This window comes from Acomys minous (assembly GCF_964271855.1).
Source record: "Acomys minous genome assembly, chromosome: 19".
In the NCBI taxonomy this organism is placed as follows: Eukaryota; Metazoa; Chordata; class Mammalia; order Rodentia; family Muridae; genus Acomys; species Acomys minous.
In genome coordinates, this window is record NC_140499.1 from 65091467 (window position 1) to 65111319 (window position 19853).

The window sequence follows — 19853 nt, forward strand, 5'->3', positions numbered from 1 at the left end:
TTATGTCTTACGAGACGGGAAGCACTGTGTCGTATACAGAAACAGAAAGGAAGCAGGCGTTCAGGAAGGCCCATCCACCCACCTGATGGAAGAAGTACGTGACCGCCAGGTCGTTGTCATTTAAGAGGACTTCCTCTTCTGTTGTAAAGAGCCACTTGCGAATGGTCAGGCAGGTGCCTGGCACAGCTGACGTATAATTCTGGACGTAGAGTTTATGAGGAAATTCGTTAGGTGCCAGCTTACGTACTGAAGAAGACAAAACAAAGAACGCTGAAGTGGAGAGTGATAAAGGGGTTTCCCAGTAGAAATGGCGCGAGGCAGGCCAACCACGGCAGGCCGTCACTGACTAGCTCTACCTCAGGAGCACAGAACAAGCACAGGCCCCACCATGTGCCCCGTTCTAACTACGGCTCTGGCCAGTAAAGCAAATGACTGAAATACTGAATGGCAGGTCCTTCAGCCAGTGTGACTGCAGAGCGCGGCAACTCCAAATTCAGTTACAATGTTTGCTCTATGACCTGCTAAGTTACAAGCATCTAAGTGGACATGCTAAGTCCACCACACGTCTTCGGAGCAGCCTCTCCTCTTACCCAGTTAGGGGACACTTGGAGTCTCTCCTCTGGCCAGTCTCGATGCCCTTACTGATGAAGACCTGAAAGGCACTGCTCATCCACCCCCTAAATCCCAGGGCACCTGTCCCAGTCCAGGCGTCTACTGAGTCGCTTCTGAACAGCCTGGCTCCGCTGTGGGCTAGGACTACAGCACCCACCACACACGGCCTAACCCTTCTAACTCCTACACCATCTCTCCTAACCTTCCCTGAGCTTTACTTGGCTTTACAGTACTGCAAAAGACAGACTCAATATTGCTCCTTAATAGAAAGCTTGGAAAGGAAGCCAGAATGGTGGCGCACACCTGTAACCCCAGCACTCGGGAGGCAGAGGCAGGCGGATCGCTGTGAGTTCGAGGCCAGCCTGGTCTACAAAGTGAGCCCAGGACAGCCAAGGCTACACAGAGAAATTTGTCTGGAAAGACAAAAAGAAAAAAAAAAAAAAAAGATTAGAACCCAAGTTTCCTGGTATCTTACCAATTCTTTGTAACACAATTTATATACTTATATTAGGCCACTGAGAATTGGGAGGAGAAAAAAACAGGAAGATGGCTGCTCCTGAGGAATCAAAGTGTCTGTATACTGACAGAAGAAGACGGACTGACGGCGACTGGAACGCCTTCTAAGGCCGCCAGGCTGGCTGAAGGCAGCATTGATGAGTGGGCTCTCCTCTCCTCATCACCAAGCCCTTCTTTGGCAAAGCAGTTTTTGTCCAACAATATATATATATTTATTGATTGATTGATTTTAGTTTTTCGAGACAGGGTTTCTCTCTGTGTAGCCCTGGCTGTCCTGGACTCACTTTGTAGACCAGGCTGGCCTCCAACTCACAGTGACCCGCCTGCCTCTGCCTCCCGAGTGCTGGGATTAAAGGCGTGCACCACCACCGCCCGGCTTGTCCAACAATATTAAAATAAAACATCCCCAAACAAAACATAGCAACGTCCACTGGCACTTACCAAAGGAATGATTGATCACTTCAAATAAGGCAAAGTAATTCACTGTTGTACTGTCCATGCCAACCTTTGCTGCAATAGCCTGGAGTTTGAACAGAATAGAATTGTTTCAGAAAAAGTCAGTTCAGATGATGCTGTAGGGCAGGCATCTGCATGAAAAAGGGAAAGGGAGACACTCTGCATCCTGGGTTCATAAAACACTACCGTGGCCACAGCTATGCTTACAGTCACATGTGCACACGGATGCATGAGGCCAAAGAGCTGTCCTCTGGGAGCAGCACCTTCCAACACAAGCTGGCAACAGCTCCTCCTTACTGTCGATGGCCTTTTTCAAATACGAATTAATTCCACAAAGGTATTTTTTTTAACTTCTTTTTACTGAAGTGTATGTGGGTGTCTGTGTGAACGATGCCACATACACTTGGATGCCCACAGAGACCAGAGAACAGTGGACTAATCAGAACTGAGCTGCCTCTCCAGCCCCACAAGGGTCTTTTACATCACACTTAAAGAAATGTACTTGATAAGACAGATCATAAAATGGAAAAAAGAATTTTTGTTTGTTTGTTTCTGAGACAAGGTCTCTCTGGGTGGCCTGGCCTTGAACTCACAGAGATCCACCTGCCTCTGCCTCTGCCTCCCAGTGCTGGGATTACAGGTGTGTACCACCACAACCAGCAAAAATGAAAAAAAAAATATTTTTTTTAAATTAAAATATTGTGTGTGTGTGTGTGTGTGTGTGTGTGTGTGTGTGTGTCTGTGTGTGTCTGTCTGTCTGTCTGTCTGACTGGGTTTGTGTGCGGGGTGAGCTTCTGGGGAGGTCAGAGAACAGCTTGCAGGATCAACTCTCCTTCAATACACGTGTCCTAAGGATCAAGCTCAAGTTGTTAGGCTTAAAGGATGATGCCTTTTCGCACCAAGTCAGTCTAAGTTAGCCGAAAACAAATTCTCTGGTACCTAGTTGCACATATTCAGCGTACATCAACTACAGGCTGTTAATACATGAGATCCCAATCTCTCATTATTTAATTATTTTATTTTATGTGTATGAGTGTTTTGCCTGCATGTGTGTCTGTCTGTGTAACTGGTACCCATGGAAGCCAGAAGGTACAGGGCCCTAAGGAATGCAGTTATGGACAACCGTGTGGGTACTGGAAGAGTACCCAGTACTTTGGCGGCTACACCATCTCTGCAGACCGCCACCCTTTGATTCTTGTTTGTTTAGGGACAGGCCTAGAACTCCAGGACTCCAGGCCCCTGCCTCAGCATCCCAGCAGCTGGAACTATATCTGCGCATTTGTGTGCTTGATTCTTGAGCTTAAAACATTGTCAATCCTATTCAGAATCCACAAATTATTTTTATTTTTCAGATGATCTATGTTCCCTGAACATCTCTCTTTCCTAAGAATTACAATCACCAATATCTTCATGAAAGGAACAGTGTCGACAAGCAGCATATTAAACACCAATCAATCCCCTCTGGAAAGTAAGTACTTCATGTGCAAATAAATAATAACTGAAATTATATACATGTAACAACAACAGACAAAGATCATAAAGCAGAAACAGTAGTAACAAAATCAGTTTTTTAAGAGCACTCTCAATATAAGCAAGGAATTCACTAACAGCTAAAAACTGTTGGAAGAGTGAACTAAATATAATTATATCCCTTTTTCCCGTGTCTGCTCACATATCCAGCCTCGGTTCATCTGATATTGTCTAGGAACTAGAAATTACAAGTATCTTAATACTGCACTGGATCAAAGCTGGAATACTCTCAGGTTTACAAAATGGCCTCTAGCTACAAGACGCAGGAACGTGAGGAAAGGGGAGACTGTTATCAATAGACAGGCTCTACAGTGAGGAGAGCAGGCAGTCAGCCCCGAGCTACAGAGGGACCATGAAGCACTAAGACAGACCAGGGTGGAGAAGACACACTCCACTGTGTTACAGCCTAGTGTGCACCGAGCAGATCTACAGAAAGGGAGCTCCAAGGGCACAGCCCATGACCTGCAGGAGACAAGGAGACAAACTCAGACAAAACACGGGGCTGCAGGGGGTGCGCAACACAAAGCAAAGGTGGCACAGGGACCTGCCTAAGTCCAGATTCCTAACAGACCAACCACAAAAGTTCATTTTGATAACTGAAAAATTCTAACTATTGAGTAAATAATAAGAAGTAATGCTCTTTTTAAGATTTGACAACGGCCTTGGTTATATATGAAGTATATCCATGTTTTAGATGTATGCTGACGTATACACAGCTCTACTATGGCCTCTGCCTAAAACAACAATAAAAAACCTTAGAAGAAAAGGAAAAGAGGGTCCCGGTGTGCACGTGGCAAGCGCTTCACGGTCACAGAGTGGCTGGTGAGGAGGCTCGGGCACAGCTCGGTGGCTGCCTGACTGCTTACCCGGCACACCCAAGGCCCTCCCTTCTACACCTCACACCATTAAAAAAAAACGCATATGGCGAAACTTATAATTCTAATTTTATATATGTTTAAGCAGTTTTTTATAGGGCTGGAAGAATGGCTCTGTGGGAAAGACACGCTGAGAATGTGAGAAACACAGTTCTGACCTCTAGCACCCACATAAATGCTGGGAGCTGCAAGCACTACCTGTAATCCAAGCCCCGGGAGGGAGAGAAGGCGTCCCTAAATGACGCTGGCTACAAGACTAGCCACACTGCTGGGCTCCAGTTGAGCAAGAGGCCCTGGCCCTGCCTCAGTGCGTAAGGTGGAGAGCACTCTAGGAAGACACCCAGTGCCAGCCTCTGGCTACCCCAGGAGACACATGTGCACATGCACATCTGACCATATGCGTGCATCTCCACAGGCACACACGTATACAGTGTGCTTTTTCACAAGAGACTCCAGAGATAGCTTAGTGGGTGAGAGCATTTGTGGACAAGCACGAGAATCCGAGTCTGAACTGCTCAAACTCACATAAAAAGGTGAGCACAGGCCACATAGCACCGCTGGGGGTGGAGCCAGGACTGCTAGAGCTTGCTGTTCACCAGCCTAGAGTTTCTGTCTCAAAGGAGTAAGACAGGAAGCGTGACGGGGGAGGACAGCCATGTTTAGGAAGATATCAATGTCAACCTCTTGTCTCCATAGATAAGCACACAAGTATACACACACACACACACACACACACACACACACACACACAAAGACATGCATACATAGCTGCACACGAACCTGCATATACCATACACACACACAATTTTTAAAGAGTTTGTTTGTTTGTTTGTTTTACAACAAAAACAAAGGAGGAGTTAATCGTAACCACCGCACTCTGGGGTATTTATCATACTTTTTTCTTACATACAAGGTCTTTTTTTTAATATACTCCCGGCTACTCTAGTATTTGAAGCATTCTTGTCTTGGCCTCCCAAGTGCTGGGATTACAAGCAAACCAACACACCCAGCTCTCATACACAGTTAGCTTCACATTAGTAATATGAAGTTGTAAATATATTCTGCACAGTTTGTATTAACTCATTTAGTTTTTTTTCTTAGCCTCACATCATCCAATGTCAAGCTGACTTGATGGAGTTTAATTTACCTGGTACACTTGGTCTGTAGTACTGTTCTTTTTAACTCTGACGGTAACTGCTGTTCCATCCGGTAAGGCCACTCGCAGCTCTACATCAGAGACACCATTGTAATTCTAAAGGAAAAGAAAGAATTTGCAACCCAGTAAATCTTTATTCTCCTTGCTATATGCTAGCTAAACAATATCTAACATAAGAAACAGGAAATAAATTCTATTAAGATGAGGAAAAACTGAAGTCTTAAAAGTTACAGTATTTATAGCTCATTAAGCTGACTTCAGTGTGCAGAAGTTATCCCTTAAGCTGAGCACATGTGCTGCTGAGACAGTCGTGGGGAGGCCAGAAGAGGCTTCTGCTCCCTCTGTCACTGCACCAGAACCCACGCAGAAGACAAGGACAGGGGCGGCCTCAGCGCTGCCTGAATCATTAGGCAGCTAGATCGGGTAAAGGGACATGCGGTGTCCTTTCTGAACCTTGATCTGATCAGACCATCTTCAAAACGGAAAATCAATGAGACTTAGAGAGAGAAATGGTGCCATGCCCAATATTCTAGCAAAGACTACACAATTCTTACTCTACTTAATTAAGAGCAGACACTCAACAGTGTGAGAATGCTTCTCTAGAGTGTTCAGGGCTCCAGCAGCACAAAAATAAACAAATAACCCCCTCCACACAGCAACCCACAATCCTCATTGCTTTTGATGGTAACACATTTTTCTTTTTTAAACTTTTTAGACTTCTGTGTGTGGGTGTTGCCTGCACATATGTATGTGCGCCATGTGCATGCCCCGAGCTCACAGAGGCCAAGAAAAGCTTTGGGTTCCCTGGAAGCAGAGACACAGGTGATCTGGGAGCCACTGCTCAGTTGTTGGGAACTAAACACAGGTCCTCTGCATAAGCACCAAGGCTCCCAACTGCTGGACCATTTCTGGCTCCAGCACATTTTTCTAATAGTTTGTCTTTTTCTTTTGTTTTTTTGAGACACAGTTTTGCCTTGTAGCCCAGGATTACCATGAACTCAAGGCCATCCATCGGCCTGCCTTGGTTTCTATAATGCTGAGATTATAGGCATAAACCACCATGCCCGGCTTCTAACAGATTTTGATCTTGTCGTTCTTATTACTGAGAAATAATCACCTAGGAATAAATTCATTTTTATTGACCATTAAAAATGTTAATATTCTCTGTCTAAAGGCACCCTGAGCACTGTGACAGCTCTCCCCTTACCCACAGGGGCAACTTCCAAGGCCACAGTAGATGCCAGGAAACACTGTTATTACTGAAATCCACAATGGGAGCCGTTCCCATCTGCACTCAGCAACTGCCATGCGCCGTGGCTCTGACTTTTACAACTTAAGGTGTTCCAGCAAACCCAGCATACATTTGTTTTTTTTTCTTGTCCATAACTTCACAGACAGAGGAGACATTCCTATAGAGCTCAGCCATCTTACCAGGATTCTTCTTCTCCTGTTGTGAGGGGAGAACTCTATGGGTCTGTGTTGGTAACACTGCCACTCCTGTGTTTTGAAGGGTTAAGGGCTACTTGAATATAGCAAGCACTGTAATCTAGGCAATCTGATGACTGACCAAACTACCAGGTGACTACAGGCAGGCGGCATACACAAAGTAGACACACTGGACAGATCGTTCAGGTCCCAAGGGACAGCATGGAATGGACATAAGGCTTTGTCGCTGTACTCAGAATGCCACACAATTTGAGGCTTACACAGTGCTTGTTTCTGAGATACGGTATTTTATATTTTCAGACCACAGCTGGCCACAGATAGCAAACTGTAGAAAGTGAAGCCACGGGCAAGGGAAGGCACTATTATACTCTAGGCCTTGGCTACAGGGACCTGTACTCTGCTCAGGAAAGCAAGATACATCCATATTAGGTAACTGTGGACAACACACTGGCACTACATATTCATCCTGCTACGCAGCTCGTACTCCTAAAGCACCTCCAACATGCGTGACGCGGTGCTAAGGCACTGGGGATATAAAGATAATCAAGATTTAGCTCTTACCTACTGGTAGCTCACACACTCTTGTAAGCTAAAAATATAAAGTGACAAACTGATTATATGTATAAAAATTAGAAATGAGATGGCAATAAAATGATGGTTGAGTGATACTAACTGTAGAAGTTATTTGTAGGATGAAAAATTGATGACTTGAGTCATCAGGGAAGACTTCAAGGAGAAGGTGGACCAGGAAAATGGCAGATTAGAAGCTGCCTCTGCATCACAGTGAGTGAGGAAAGGCAAGTAACAAAGAATAGACTGCATTCCAAAGACAGGCAGGGCAGAGGAGCATGGGATATTGCAAAGGGAGTTGATAAAGACAGCTGAAAAGTACAGAGACCCAGACGGTGGCCAGAGAGGAGTGACCTCCGATCTGTTCTAGAGGGTTAGTGGTGCAAAGAACAGGCACGGAAGCTAGCTAAGGGGCGGTTCCCTGAAGAGGGCAAGAGCTCTAGGGAAGGCTGCCATGGCCTGGGGAATGACAGTGCTCCACGGCCAATGAGAGGCCGGGAGGGCGGCTCCCCTGCCACTAAGCCTGATGACCTCTGTGAGTGTGGTCCCTAAACCCACATGGTTGAAGGAAAAAAAACAATTATTCTCCAAGCTGTCTACCATGTTGTAGTGTGCCACACTACATGTACAACACACACACACAAAAAATAAATGTTAAAAACATATTTCATAGGTTTGGAGATGAGGTACAGTAGCAGAGCATTTGCTTGGCATGCATGAGTTTTGAGATGTAGCACCATAAAGGAAAAATAAAAGCACCAAAATATTTGGAATAGCAATATATGAGTCAATGGTAGGGAATGGGATTGGAGAGATGGAGAGAGGCCGTGTAAGAGTTTAAACTGAATCCTGAACACTGGGACAAAGTTTCAAACTTTTAAAAAGTGGAGAAATGGCAGGAAAACAGAGCATCCTTTTCAGAGGCTTAGCTATGAACAGAGAAAAATGGTTACTAGAAAGGAGGACATTTTGTTTTTTAACATAAAAAATGAGCCATGCTTTTATTTAGAGATAGAGAAACAAAGAGAAGTAGGGAAGGGGAGAGGAGAGGAAAAGGAGGAAAGGAGGACAGAGAAGGGGAGGCAGAGGAGAGGGGAGGGGAAAGGGAGGCAGAGGAGAGGGGAGGGGAAAGGGAGGCAGAGGAGAGGGGAGGGGAGGGGAAGGGAGAGGTAGGGAGGGGAGGGGAGGGGAGGGGAGGGGAGGGGAGGGGAAGGGAGGGGAGGGGAGGGGAGGGGAAGGCAGAGGGGAGGGGCCAACGCTGTCTCATAGCAGCAGAATTATGGCAGTGAACTTTCTACTAGTCCTGCCACGTATTCCATTAGGAAGAGACGTCTAAACCCAATGCCTCGGGAGCTCCGAGATCAGCCGGCCACTATGTCACTTTACATGATTTTATATAAGTCACCATATTTGTTGATACATCAGGGTCCACCAGACAATTACCTCAGAGATACAGAGAAACTTGTATCTCACTAAGAAATATAATTTACCCAAATGCAGGTCCAGAATAACCACTGTGGCCGCTGCTTGTCATCAGATGGGAACATTACCTTCAAATAACTTCAAAAAAGCAAACAAGAGGGACACAGACAAGTGGACACGCAGAGGAGCAGCGCAGGGGAAAGGAGCGAGCACCCTCCACTCCCGCTGAGAGGAGGCTGGGTAGAGCTGGAGATCACTGCGTTCCAAGTCAGCCAGACCCAGAAGACAAACATGCCTGAGATGTACATGTTTACATGCGCACAGGGCATGAACGGGGACCACACAGAGGAAGGAGTCTAACACAGGAGAGGGAGGGAAGGAAAGAGAAGGAAAGAAAGGCCCCACTACTGTTCTATACTGCGCAGACTCAAATGCATAAATACAAGTGAAAGACAAAAAGACAAAAGCAGGAGAGGACGACCTGGAAAAACAGAGACAAAGGGAAGTGACAGGGACAAAGAACAGTGGTGTGCGTGCATCTGCACATGTGCACGTGTGTGACTGAAATACCATAATGAAGCTTATTATTTTATAGCACAGCTAAGAAAACAATTAAAACCACAGAGAAGGTGAATCTGCTCTCGGTCTTAAAGTGTAGACAGACGTGAAAAGGAAACGGAAGACATCCAGCCGCTTAGAGAGCTGACTGCGCTGCAGCCACTCACATTATCTAGGCTTTGACCCTAAGGAGCTAAGCAGGAACTCATCAGGGAAGGGGTGTTCACCTACCTCGTCAGACTCAGACAGAAACTCCTGCATGATGTCGCTCTCACCGATGACTCGGATTGAACACACTGCAGAAAACAAAGACAGAATCAGGCATCAGGCCCTGAACCAAGAACATGAAGACTCGATCAAGGGAGGTGGACATTAAATCGTCAGGTGAAGCATAATCACACGTATTTGCAATTCTAGTGCTTGGGAAGCTGACGCAGGAGATGTGTTACAAGTTCAAGACCAGCCTGAGCTACAGAGTGATTTTTTAGACCAACCTGAGCTCTACAGCAAAATCTTGTATTAAAAAGCACACTGAGTCAGCAGTGGTGGTGCACGCCTTTAACTGCAGCTCTCAAGAAGCAGAGGCAGGCGCATCACTGCGTTCCAGGCCAGCCTGGCCTATAGAGTGAGTCCTAGGACAGCCAAGAATACACAGAGAGACTCTGTCTCAAAAGCAAAACAACAAGCATACAGAAAATGTATGAACCCTTAGTGTATGCAACCTCAAGGCCTGGCAAACAGTTAACCTAAATATGGTATAGAACAGTACAATAAAAGGAAATATAAAGATATAGCTTGCTAAAAATATTAATATAGAGAATTATAGCACATTTAAATTTCCGGTCTTGTGGGATAAATTAATCATGTCAGAACTTAGGGGAAAAGGCAATGGAAGGAAGAGAAAGTCAGGTTATAATAAACCAACTATCAAATTGAGACTCTAGCAAGCCCCCAATTAAATGCTTCTCTCTAAGCTGCCTTGGTCATGGCGTCTCTCCACAGCAACGGAACAATCACTAGGCACACACACAGCTAGCTGTATAGTATGATGTAATACAGCTCCGGGATCCGTGTCACTCCTCTAGAGCAGCCACAGCCACAGGGTGCAGGTCACCATGTAGAAGTCCCAGTCATCCTACCTATGAGCTGCTGAGAACAAGGAGACTTAGATTGCCAGCAGCTGAGCAAGCCTATACAGGACAAAGAACACTTATGCAGGACACGCCAAGGAGCCAGCCCTCACCACTGCGCCATAGCGATGGATGTACAGGCGAACACAGTCCTATAAATAAGAGACCATTCAGGACCACCAAAAACTTCCTTTTTCTGCTTTGAAGTTCTCTGCAAGTTAGCAAAGCAGGATGCTATCACTGTAGTGAACATTTGAGCCTTGCTGTCGGGGCCCAGGTCAGTTCACACTTCTCATTAAGACATGTTTTCGCTAGAGGACTGGTTTTTAAGAAGCACAGTTGTGCAATTTAGGAATCAGAATCTATGCCACTCAGCACAGTGAAGTTTAATGGACTGGCTTGCCTTTCAAACACTGTTAAAGCTTACATTCATTTCTTTATCCACGTGGGTGGGGCACACACCACTGCACATGCGTGGTGGTGACAGGGAAGCTGTGTGTGAGCTGGCTCCCTCCTACCCTGTGGGCCTTGGGGAAGGAGCTCATCTGGTCTGGTGCTGAGGCCCCAGTCCTGGCTTACCCTTTTCTAGGTACTCTTCCAAGCCCCGACGCCGGGCGTCCAGCTGTTGCTCTGATAATGAGAACGGCCACTTTCCTGGAAGCCGAGGAAAAGTGAAGTTGGCAAACTCTCTTTTCAGGTTTTGGTGCAGGATGGCAAACTCCCGGTACCGCTTAGAACACAGCTGCCTCCCCGCCATGTAAACATTGTAGACCTGGTGAGACAGGGGAGCAAAGACAGCGCTGTCATCTAAGGCAGGCGCACACTGGGCAGGTGTGCACTACACTAATGCACTACACTAAAAATGCTCACAGCCATTTTAAAAGAAAAGTTAACACACATGGCACAAGTTCTACACATAAGACAAATACGATCGTATTTTTACCAATTTCTCTAAAAGGCAATTACCAGTTTTTCTTTCTGTTTTTTTACGAGACAGGGTTTCTCTGTGTAGCCTTGGCTGTCCTGGACTCACTTTGTAGACCAGGCTGGCCTCGAACTCACTTTTTAAAAAAGTGTAAAATAGGTATGAACAGATGAGAAATGTTAGCAAATATGAAAACCAGGTGCAAACATCAAATGGAAGTGGCAGAAATAAAAACCATGGTGTGAGAGACGAATAATTCCTCTATCAGTCTCTTGAGGAAACAATGATAGTTGGTGAGCTTAAAAGCAGATCAGTTAACACCATCTAACAGAAACAAGAGAGAAAGAGATAAAACAGACTAGAGCATCCAAAAGCTCTAGCACAATAGCAGTCTAACAAGCGTGTGGCTGGAATCTCAGAGGGACAGGTCTGGAGGGACAGCTGAGCGGTCCAGAGGACCCTGGTTCCGTTCTCAGCACCCACATGGTGACTCACAGCCCTCTGCGACTGCAGTTCCAAGGGGTCCCACGCCCTCCTGTGGTCTCCAGGGACACTAAGCATGCATAGGGCACACACGGATACGTGCAGGCAAAACACCCATACACATAAAAGAAATCTTTAAAAAAATGTCCTTAAACACTGAGAAAAAGACTGGAAATACAGACACAGCACCGGAAACGTTCCTAAATTAATAAAAGGTACGAACTAAATCAGCTTCCCAAACAGGGTAAATACTAAGGAGAACTCACTTTAAAAACAAACAAAAAACACTTAAGACTTAAATACATTTAAGGTAAAGAAAAAACTTTAAAAACTGCCAGAGGGGATTAAATTATTATATAAAAATGACCACAAAATAAGCAAACTTCTCATCACAAACTATGCAAACCAGAAGTCTGCATTTTGTGAGTGTGTGCACGTGCGCATGTCCACACCCATAGGTGTGAAGGTCTGGAGGACAACACTGTGGGCCTGGCTCTCTCCTCCCACCACGTGCACACTGGGGATGGCCTTCGGGTTGTCAGGCTTGGCAGCAGGCACATTTCCACCCCTCAGCCAATCTCACCAGCCCACAGAGTGGCCTTCTTATAATAAACAGATGTATGTATGTATGTATGTATGTATGTATGTATGTATGTATGTGTGTGTATCTATGTATGCATGTATGTAGGTATGTGTGTGTGTATGTAGGTATGTGTGTATGTATGTATGTGTGTGTATGCAATCAAAACTTCTGTTGCTTTTCCCCTTCTTGAACGGGGTCTTGAACCACAGCCTAGGCTGGAACTCCCTGTGTGGCCTGTGCTGGTTAAATTAAAATAACCTTCCTGCCTCAGCCTCCCATGCTAGGACTGTAAGTCTGCAGTCACTCTGGCTCTCTTTCCAGACAGGACCGAGAGCTTTAGCTCAGTCCTAACAGCTTGAGAGTCCAGCCTCCCTCGTCCTCCAGCTGACCCCTATTACCACCCAGGCTGCGAATGGTGGCACACCCTCGTCATCTCAGTGTGCAAGAGCATGGGGGGGGGGGAGAGAGCTCAAGTCCAAGGCCATCTTCGGAGGCTAGCCTAGACATAAGATACTGTAGTTTTTAAACTTTTCAGACCAACAAAAATTGAAGAGGACTTGTTGTTTAGAACAGATTTGCATACAAAAAATGTTAGCTGAAGCTCTGCGGGCAGAGGGAACATGACACCATATGGAAACTAGATTCATACACAGTAATGAACCACATCAGAAATGACAGGGGTTTTTTTCTTTTACTTTTTTATTCTTTTAACTATTTTCAGTCTCTTTAAAAGTAATTGGGACACAGAGACTGGCCCACCAAGCACAGGGAAGGACCTAGGCTCCCTACACATATGTGACAGGTGTGCAGCTGGGTCTGCATGTGGGACCCCCAGCAGCAGGAGCAGGGCTGCCTCTGACCCCCTGGGCCGCCTTTGGCTCCCTGTGCCCTAGCTGTGCTGCCTCATCCAGTCTCAACAGGAGAAGATGCACCTAGTCCTGCTGCAACTTGACATGCACGTCAGGTTACTGTCCGTGGAGGCCTCCCTTCTCTAGGAAGAGAGAGAGCAGGGGTGGAAGGAGTGGAGGTGGGAGGGGCCTGGAGGAAAGGAACTGGGGTGTGAAGTAAATAAGCAAGGTAACTCATGGGAAAGAAGTCATTGGGAAGAGCCAAGCATGGTGACTAACTGGGAAGAGCCAGGGGCAGTGTGCAGCTGGGAGGCAGAGGCCAGCCTGGCCTACACAGTGAGCTCCAGGACAGCCAGGGCTACATACTGAGCCACTAGCCACTATCCAGAAAAAACAAACAACATGTGTCTGGGGCGGTGACACGGCTCTGCAGGTTAAAATATGCTCGCTGAGTCTGCCTGACAACCTGAGTTTGCTCCTCAGAGCCCACAGGAAAAGTGAAAAGCAAAATGCTGCCTTCTGGCCTGCACAAGCACACAGCACTGTAAACGTGCTCCCCCAATAAACACATACAGATGATGAGGATGAGGATGATGATGACGACAATGATGATATTTAAAAGTAATTGGAGCCTGGCTCAGTGGTGCACACCTGATCTTAGAACCAAGGTAGTCAGGGCTACATAGTAAGATCCTATTTAAAAAAAAAAAATCTTGAGTTTGGGCTAGAGGTAGCTAGGTGACTTCTCACTTGCACAGGCTCTGAGTTTGGCCCCAGACACCCCCACCAAAAGTTACCATTTAGAGCAAAGTTAACTGTGTGACACAATTATAACATAAAAGTAAATGGATGATAATAACTGAAAGGATGGAAGTATAAAAACACTCTTGTTAAAAATAAAATATTTGAAGGTAGATGCTTATAAAGTAAGATGGAGGCTGGGCTGGAGAGATGGTCCAGCGGTTAGAGCACTGTCTGCTCTTCCAGAGGTCCTGAGTTCAATTCCCAGCAACCACTTGGTGGCTCACAGCCATCTATAATGAGATCTGGTGCCCTCTTCTGGCCTGCAGGTATACATGCAAATAGAGCACTCATATACATAAAATAAATGAATCTTTAAAAAACTAAAGATAAAATAAAATAAAGCTATACAGTGTGTTCAGAACAAATACTAAGAAAATAAAACAATAAATTATACCTAGTGAAACAACAGTAGAGACAAATATTCTATTAAATCAAAAGGAGGCAGAAGGGTAAAAGTGAAATGAGTAAATAGACCAGACCTAGAGAACCAGTGAGTAGGATGGCAGTAGCCTACGGCAATAGTTATACCAAGTTAATAATTACATACTTAAAAAAGACTAATATTGTCAGATTACATGAAGAAACCCACTTATAAGCTATCTATAAGAAAACACTTTAAAGCCAAGTATGTTGGCACACACCTTTAGTCCTAGCACTTGGGTAGCAGAGGCAGGTAGATCTCTGTAAGTTTGAGGCCAGCCTGGTCTACATAGTAAGTTCCAGTACAGCCAAAGCTATATAATGAGGCTTTTTCTTTTTTAAAAAAAATTGTAAATATTTAGATTACACAAAAGAAAGAGCATAGTAAGAACATACAAGAAAAATAACCAAAATAAATTCAAGTGGACAGAGAAGCATTTTAGAAGGAAGAATTAACACGGATAAGTTAGGATTTCACAATGTGAAAGGAGCCAGTCCAACAATAATAGTGTTTTATACATACAGAAAAACCTATAAAACTCAAGATTTCATAAACTCCTTGTAAACCAATGTTCCTATTGATAACAACACACACACACACACACACACACACACACACACAGCTGAGGATTTTGAAGTGTCCTACAAAGTTGGCAAATGGCAGAGGGGACCGCTTGTTCAGTGTCAGCTTGACACAAGCCAGAGTGTTTGAGTAAAGAGACTCCCAATTGAGAAAGTGGCCCACTAAAATGGCCTGTAGACAAACCTGTTTGGGACTTTCTTTTCTTTTCGTTTTTAAGGATTTATTTTTATTTTATGTGCACTGGTGCTTTGGCTGCATGCATGTCTGTGTGAGCGTGTCAGTCACCTGGAACTGGAGTTACAGATGGCTGTGAGCTGCCATGTGAGTGCTAGAAATTGAACCCAGGACCTCTGAAAGAGCAGCCAATGTTCTTAATCACTGAGCCATCTCTCCAGCCCTGGGCATTTTCTTGATTAATGATTGTTTGTAGGTGCTGCCAGCCCTGATTTCCCCAGGTGATGGACTACAGGCTGTAAGATAAGCAAGCCCTTCCCTGGAAAGGTGCTTTTGGTTGTGCAGAGGTTAGCACCAGGCCATGAGCACTGCTGCAGCAGATCCGACCATGCTTGGAGAGGACCGTGGGAGGACTTTCCAACTTTGGGACAGAAAAGCCACTAGGTGTCCAGAGCTCAATGAGCTACTGTGGAAACTTAGGTGATAAAATCTGAGGGCAATGCTCTCAGTGCAGAAGCAGAGGGATGGCTTGTGAAGTTTAGAAGAAAGTTTGAGAGTCTGTTTTGGAGCTTTAAGAATCTGAGGACCTGCTCAGCCGGGACTGAAGACTCAGCTGTGATTTAGAGAAAGCCTGCACGCCTGTGACCCCGGCCCTCAGAGGCAGGGGCAGGAGGATCACTGTGAGTTCCAGGCCAGCCTGGTCTACAGAGTGAGTTCCAGGCTGGCCTGGTCTACAGAGTGAGTTGCAGGCCGGCCAGGGCTGTGTAGAGACCCTGTCTCCAGAGAAGAATAATGCGTCCTTGGGGTGAGCACACAGAGCCTGGGTTCCAGGGCAGGCTGAGGCTGCATCTCACACTGGTAATGTAGACATTTCACAGCGATTCTGGTTCTGACGGCATGCGGGAGCCATGTGTGGAGAACAGAGTCCCTGAAGAGAGCCCAAAAGAGGCTCTTATTAAAGGTGCAATCTGGCTACAGTGAAGACCCTGGGGCTTTGAGATGATGCCAAGGACAGATGCAGCTGCAGAGTGCTGCTGGCCTGAGCCTAGGAGAGAAGCTGCTAAGGCCTGCTGGGGGCCAGAGGATTTTGAGTGGGTCCCAGCCAGCCAGCACTGAACCTTTACACCAGTCAAATTGGGTTTTGTTTTGATTTGATTATAACTGCCCTGGTTCATCCATCTTGGATGGAGTGGAAAAATATGTAACTTGTTTTTTATTTTACAGATTTAGGAATTTTAGAGACTATGGATATTTCAAAGAAACTAGATGTTTTAAAGAAACTAATTTTAAAGTCTGTAGAGCTTTTAAAACTTGGAGTGTTGGACTGGAGAGATGGCTTAAAGGTTAAGAGCACTGGCTGCTCTCCCAGAGGTCCTGAGTTCAGTTCCTAGCAACCACATGGTGGCTCACAACCATCTATACTGGGATCTAATGCCCTCTCTGGCATGTAGGTGTTAAATATATTAAATAAATAAATCTGTTTTTAAAAGTTAGAATGTATTACATCTGTCATGCTGATATTAATATAAGATCTTCAGAATGATTAAGAAAGGAAATGTTGTGGGCGAGGGTATAGGGCATGGGGGCAGGTGCACGCCTGTAATCCCAGCACTCAGGAGGCAGAGGCAGGTGGATCACTGTGAATTCAAGGCCAGCCTGGTCTACAAAGCAAGTCCAGGACAGCCAAGGATACACAGAGAAACCCTGTCTCAAAAAGGAGGAGGAAGAGGTAAGTAAGTAAGTTATGGTCTTAGTAAGTGTTGTGTTTGTGTGTCAAATTGACAAGGGGTCAACTATCCTATGGCTAGTTTATTATAAAACCAACACAAAACCTACACATATCTGGGAAAAGGAAATCCTAATTAAGAAAATGTCTCTGGTTTTTGTTTTGTTTTGTTTTTCTGAGACAGGGTTTCTCTGTGTAACCTGGGCTGCCCTAGACTCACTCTGTAGACCAGGCTGGCCTTGAACTCACAGCGATCTGCCTGCCTCTGCCTTGAGTGCTGGGATTAAAGGCGTGCGCCACCACCGCCCAGCTTAAGAAAATGTCTCTGGGGGCTGGAGAGATGGCTCAGTGGTTGAGAGCACCGCCTGCTCTTCCGGAGATCCTGAGTTCAATTCCCAGCAACCACATGGTGGCTCACAACCATCTATCATGAGATCTGGTTCCTTCTTCTGGTGTACAGGTGTACATGCAGGCAGAACACTGTATATGTAATCAATAAATAAATCTTTAAAAAAAAATGTCTCTGTAAAAGTGGCCTTAGGCATGTCTGTGGGTATTTTCCTGATTAATGATTGATATGGGAAAACCTAGCTCACTGTGGGTGGTGTCAGCCTTAAGAAGGTGGCCCTGAGTTACGTGACACCATCAGAAGTAAGCCAGTCGGTAGCTCTCTTCCAGGCTCCTGCCCTAACCTCCCCCAGGGATGGATTGTGGCCCAAGAGTTTTAAGCTGAAATGAGCCCTTGCCTCATTTCATTACTTTTGGTCATGGTTGTTTTATCAGAGCACTGAAGCCCTAAGACACAGGGTCAGTCAGGGTGGCCACCTACTTTCAGAGGGCTCACTCTGCAATGGACACACCAGTAGCCAAGAACCACAACCTGAGCAATTACAACTGAGAGAAGCCAGATGGATGACAGGAACCTACAACCCCAACTGTTTGGGAGGCTGAGGCAGGAGGATCACATGAGCCAAGAGTTTGGGGCCGCATAGGACAAAACATTGAGACCCCCCCCCCCCCAATCTCTTAACAACAGAAACTTCCAAAAGAAAACCTAACATCTTGGCCTGAAGACGAGAAGAATCATAAGCCACTGTGGCAGGTCACAGACACCCAGAGGAGCCGGAGCAGGGGGTCTCTTCTGTGAATAAACATGTGTCATTTGAACTAACCTCTTTTTGAATGAGTGTGCAGATGCAAAGAGTCCAGCAGGGGCTGGGGATGGCTCAATGGGCAAAGCATGTAGGTCAAAAACCTGTCAGGCGCGCCTGTAATTCCAGCACTCAGGAGGCAGAGGCTGGTGGATCTCTGTGAGTTTGAGGCCAGCCTGGTCTACAAAGCAAAGCCAGGGCTACACAGAGAAACCCTGTCTCAAAAAACAAAACAACAACAACAACAACAACAACAAAAAACCAACCAAACAAAAATAACCTATCAGACACAAAGTTGAGGAAGATACTTTTTGACATGTATATGGCCAAGCCTAGCCAAGAAGTCCTCCGCAGCGCGGTGGTGCACAGTGGTGATCCCAGCACTTGAGAGACAGGGACAAGAGGAGCAGGACTTGCTCCTGCTATGACATAAGCCTGAGGCCAGTTTGGGCTACATGAGACTGTCTCAAAAGACAGAAGAAAAGGCTTAGAGGGTAAAGCTACAGCTGCTTATGATTCTTTTTCTATTCAAGCCAAAGAGATATTATATTTTCTTTTAGAGGTTTCTGATGTTGAGAGATGGGGTCTCAGTGTGTAGCCCTGTGCTAGATGTATAGACTTGAAGTGATACAAACAAAGCAAGCACATCAGTACTGCTCAGAAGACTATTACAGAACCCAGAGTCTATGCAATGTAACACAATCTCCAAGATATAATCCAAAGTTAATATAAAAAATTAGGATATGGCTCATTCTCAAGGGAAAGCCACTTAGTTGAGCACACCCCCAAAATGATCTAATAGTTGAAATACCCAGATACAGTCAACAGAACAGAAAAAAACTCCAAAAAAAAGAATCACATCTTCATCAGCTGCTTCTCAACAATAACGCTGAGATCCATCAATGGAAGGAAGCATATGCTCTTCCAAACAAGTTGCTGAATCAACTAGCTATCTGCTTAAAAACAGATAAAACGTGTGTGTGCACGTGTGTGCATGTACGCATGTGTATGTCATATGAGCAGAGGTCACACGACAACTTGGAGTAGATTCTCTCTTCTATCAAGTGAGCTGTGGAGACTAAGTTCAGAGCACCAGGCTTGGCAGCAGGGGCCTCTACCTGCCTTTACCGTAAGACCAGAGCCAACCTCAACTACTTTTAAGATAACAATTGCGGGACTAAAAAGGTGGTTTGGAGGTTAAGAGCACTTCTTATTTTTGCAGAGGACCTAGGTTCAATTCCTAGCACCTACATGGTAACTTAGTACAACTTCTTTGGGCACCAGGCATCTATGAAGTATGCATACACCCCTACAGGCTAAACACTCATGCACATATTTTAAAACACAGAAAAGGAAGGAAAGAGGAAGGAGGAAAGATCTGATGAAAACCTTTCCAGATGTGGCAAAGAATTCAGGGTTAGCAGGCATAAGCGACGCAAGACCTTCTCAGAGCATCTTATGATCAAACACCAAAAAGAAAAAGAAAAGAAAAAAACACACACACAAAGCGGGGCGTCCTAGAAACAAAAACCAGGTGTGCTGGAACAGGCCTATAATCCCAGCACACTGGAGGGGAAGGGGGAGGGGAGAGGAGGGGCTCAGCATCATTCTCAGCTACACAGTGAGTTCGAGGCCAGCCTGGTCTACAAAGTGAGATCCAGGACAGCCAGGGCTACACAGAGAAACTCTGTCTTGAAAAACAAAAAACAAACAAAACAACAAAAAACAAATAAAAGATTTAGACTGAATAGATCAAAACAGGACCAACACTATGCCACCTATAAGAAACTCACTTTGCCAAGTAAAGACAGAGACCAAAAGTAATGAACGGGAGAAAAAAATCAAAGAAGCCAGGCAGAGGTCACGCACGCCTTTAATCCCAGCA

The 19853-nt window shown here is 45.5% G+C and overlaps 1 protein-coding gene across 1 annotated transcript in view; it reads right to left on the reverse strand.

Moving 5' to 3' along the window:
• Positions 1-19853, reverse strand: part of SNX27 (sorting nexin 27) — a 68493-nt gene that overhangs the window by 13109 nt on the left and 35531 nt on the right. Inside the window, exons 3-7 of the mRNA XM_084769217.1 lie at positions 10851-11043; positions 9373-9437; positions 5137-5241; positions 1570-1648; positions 83-246 (exon numbers count right to left, since the gene is read on the reverse strand). Coding sequence (XP_084625343.1) covers positions 83-246; positions 1570-1648; positions 5137-5241; positions 9373-9437; positions 10851-11043 — 606 coding nt within the window. The remainder of the gene's footprint in view (positions 1-82; positions 247-1569; positions 1649-5136; positions 5242-9372; positions 9438-10850; positions 11044-19853) is intronic.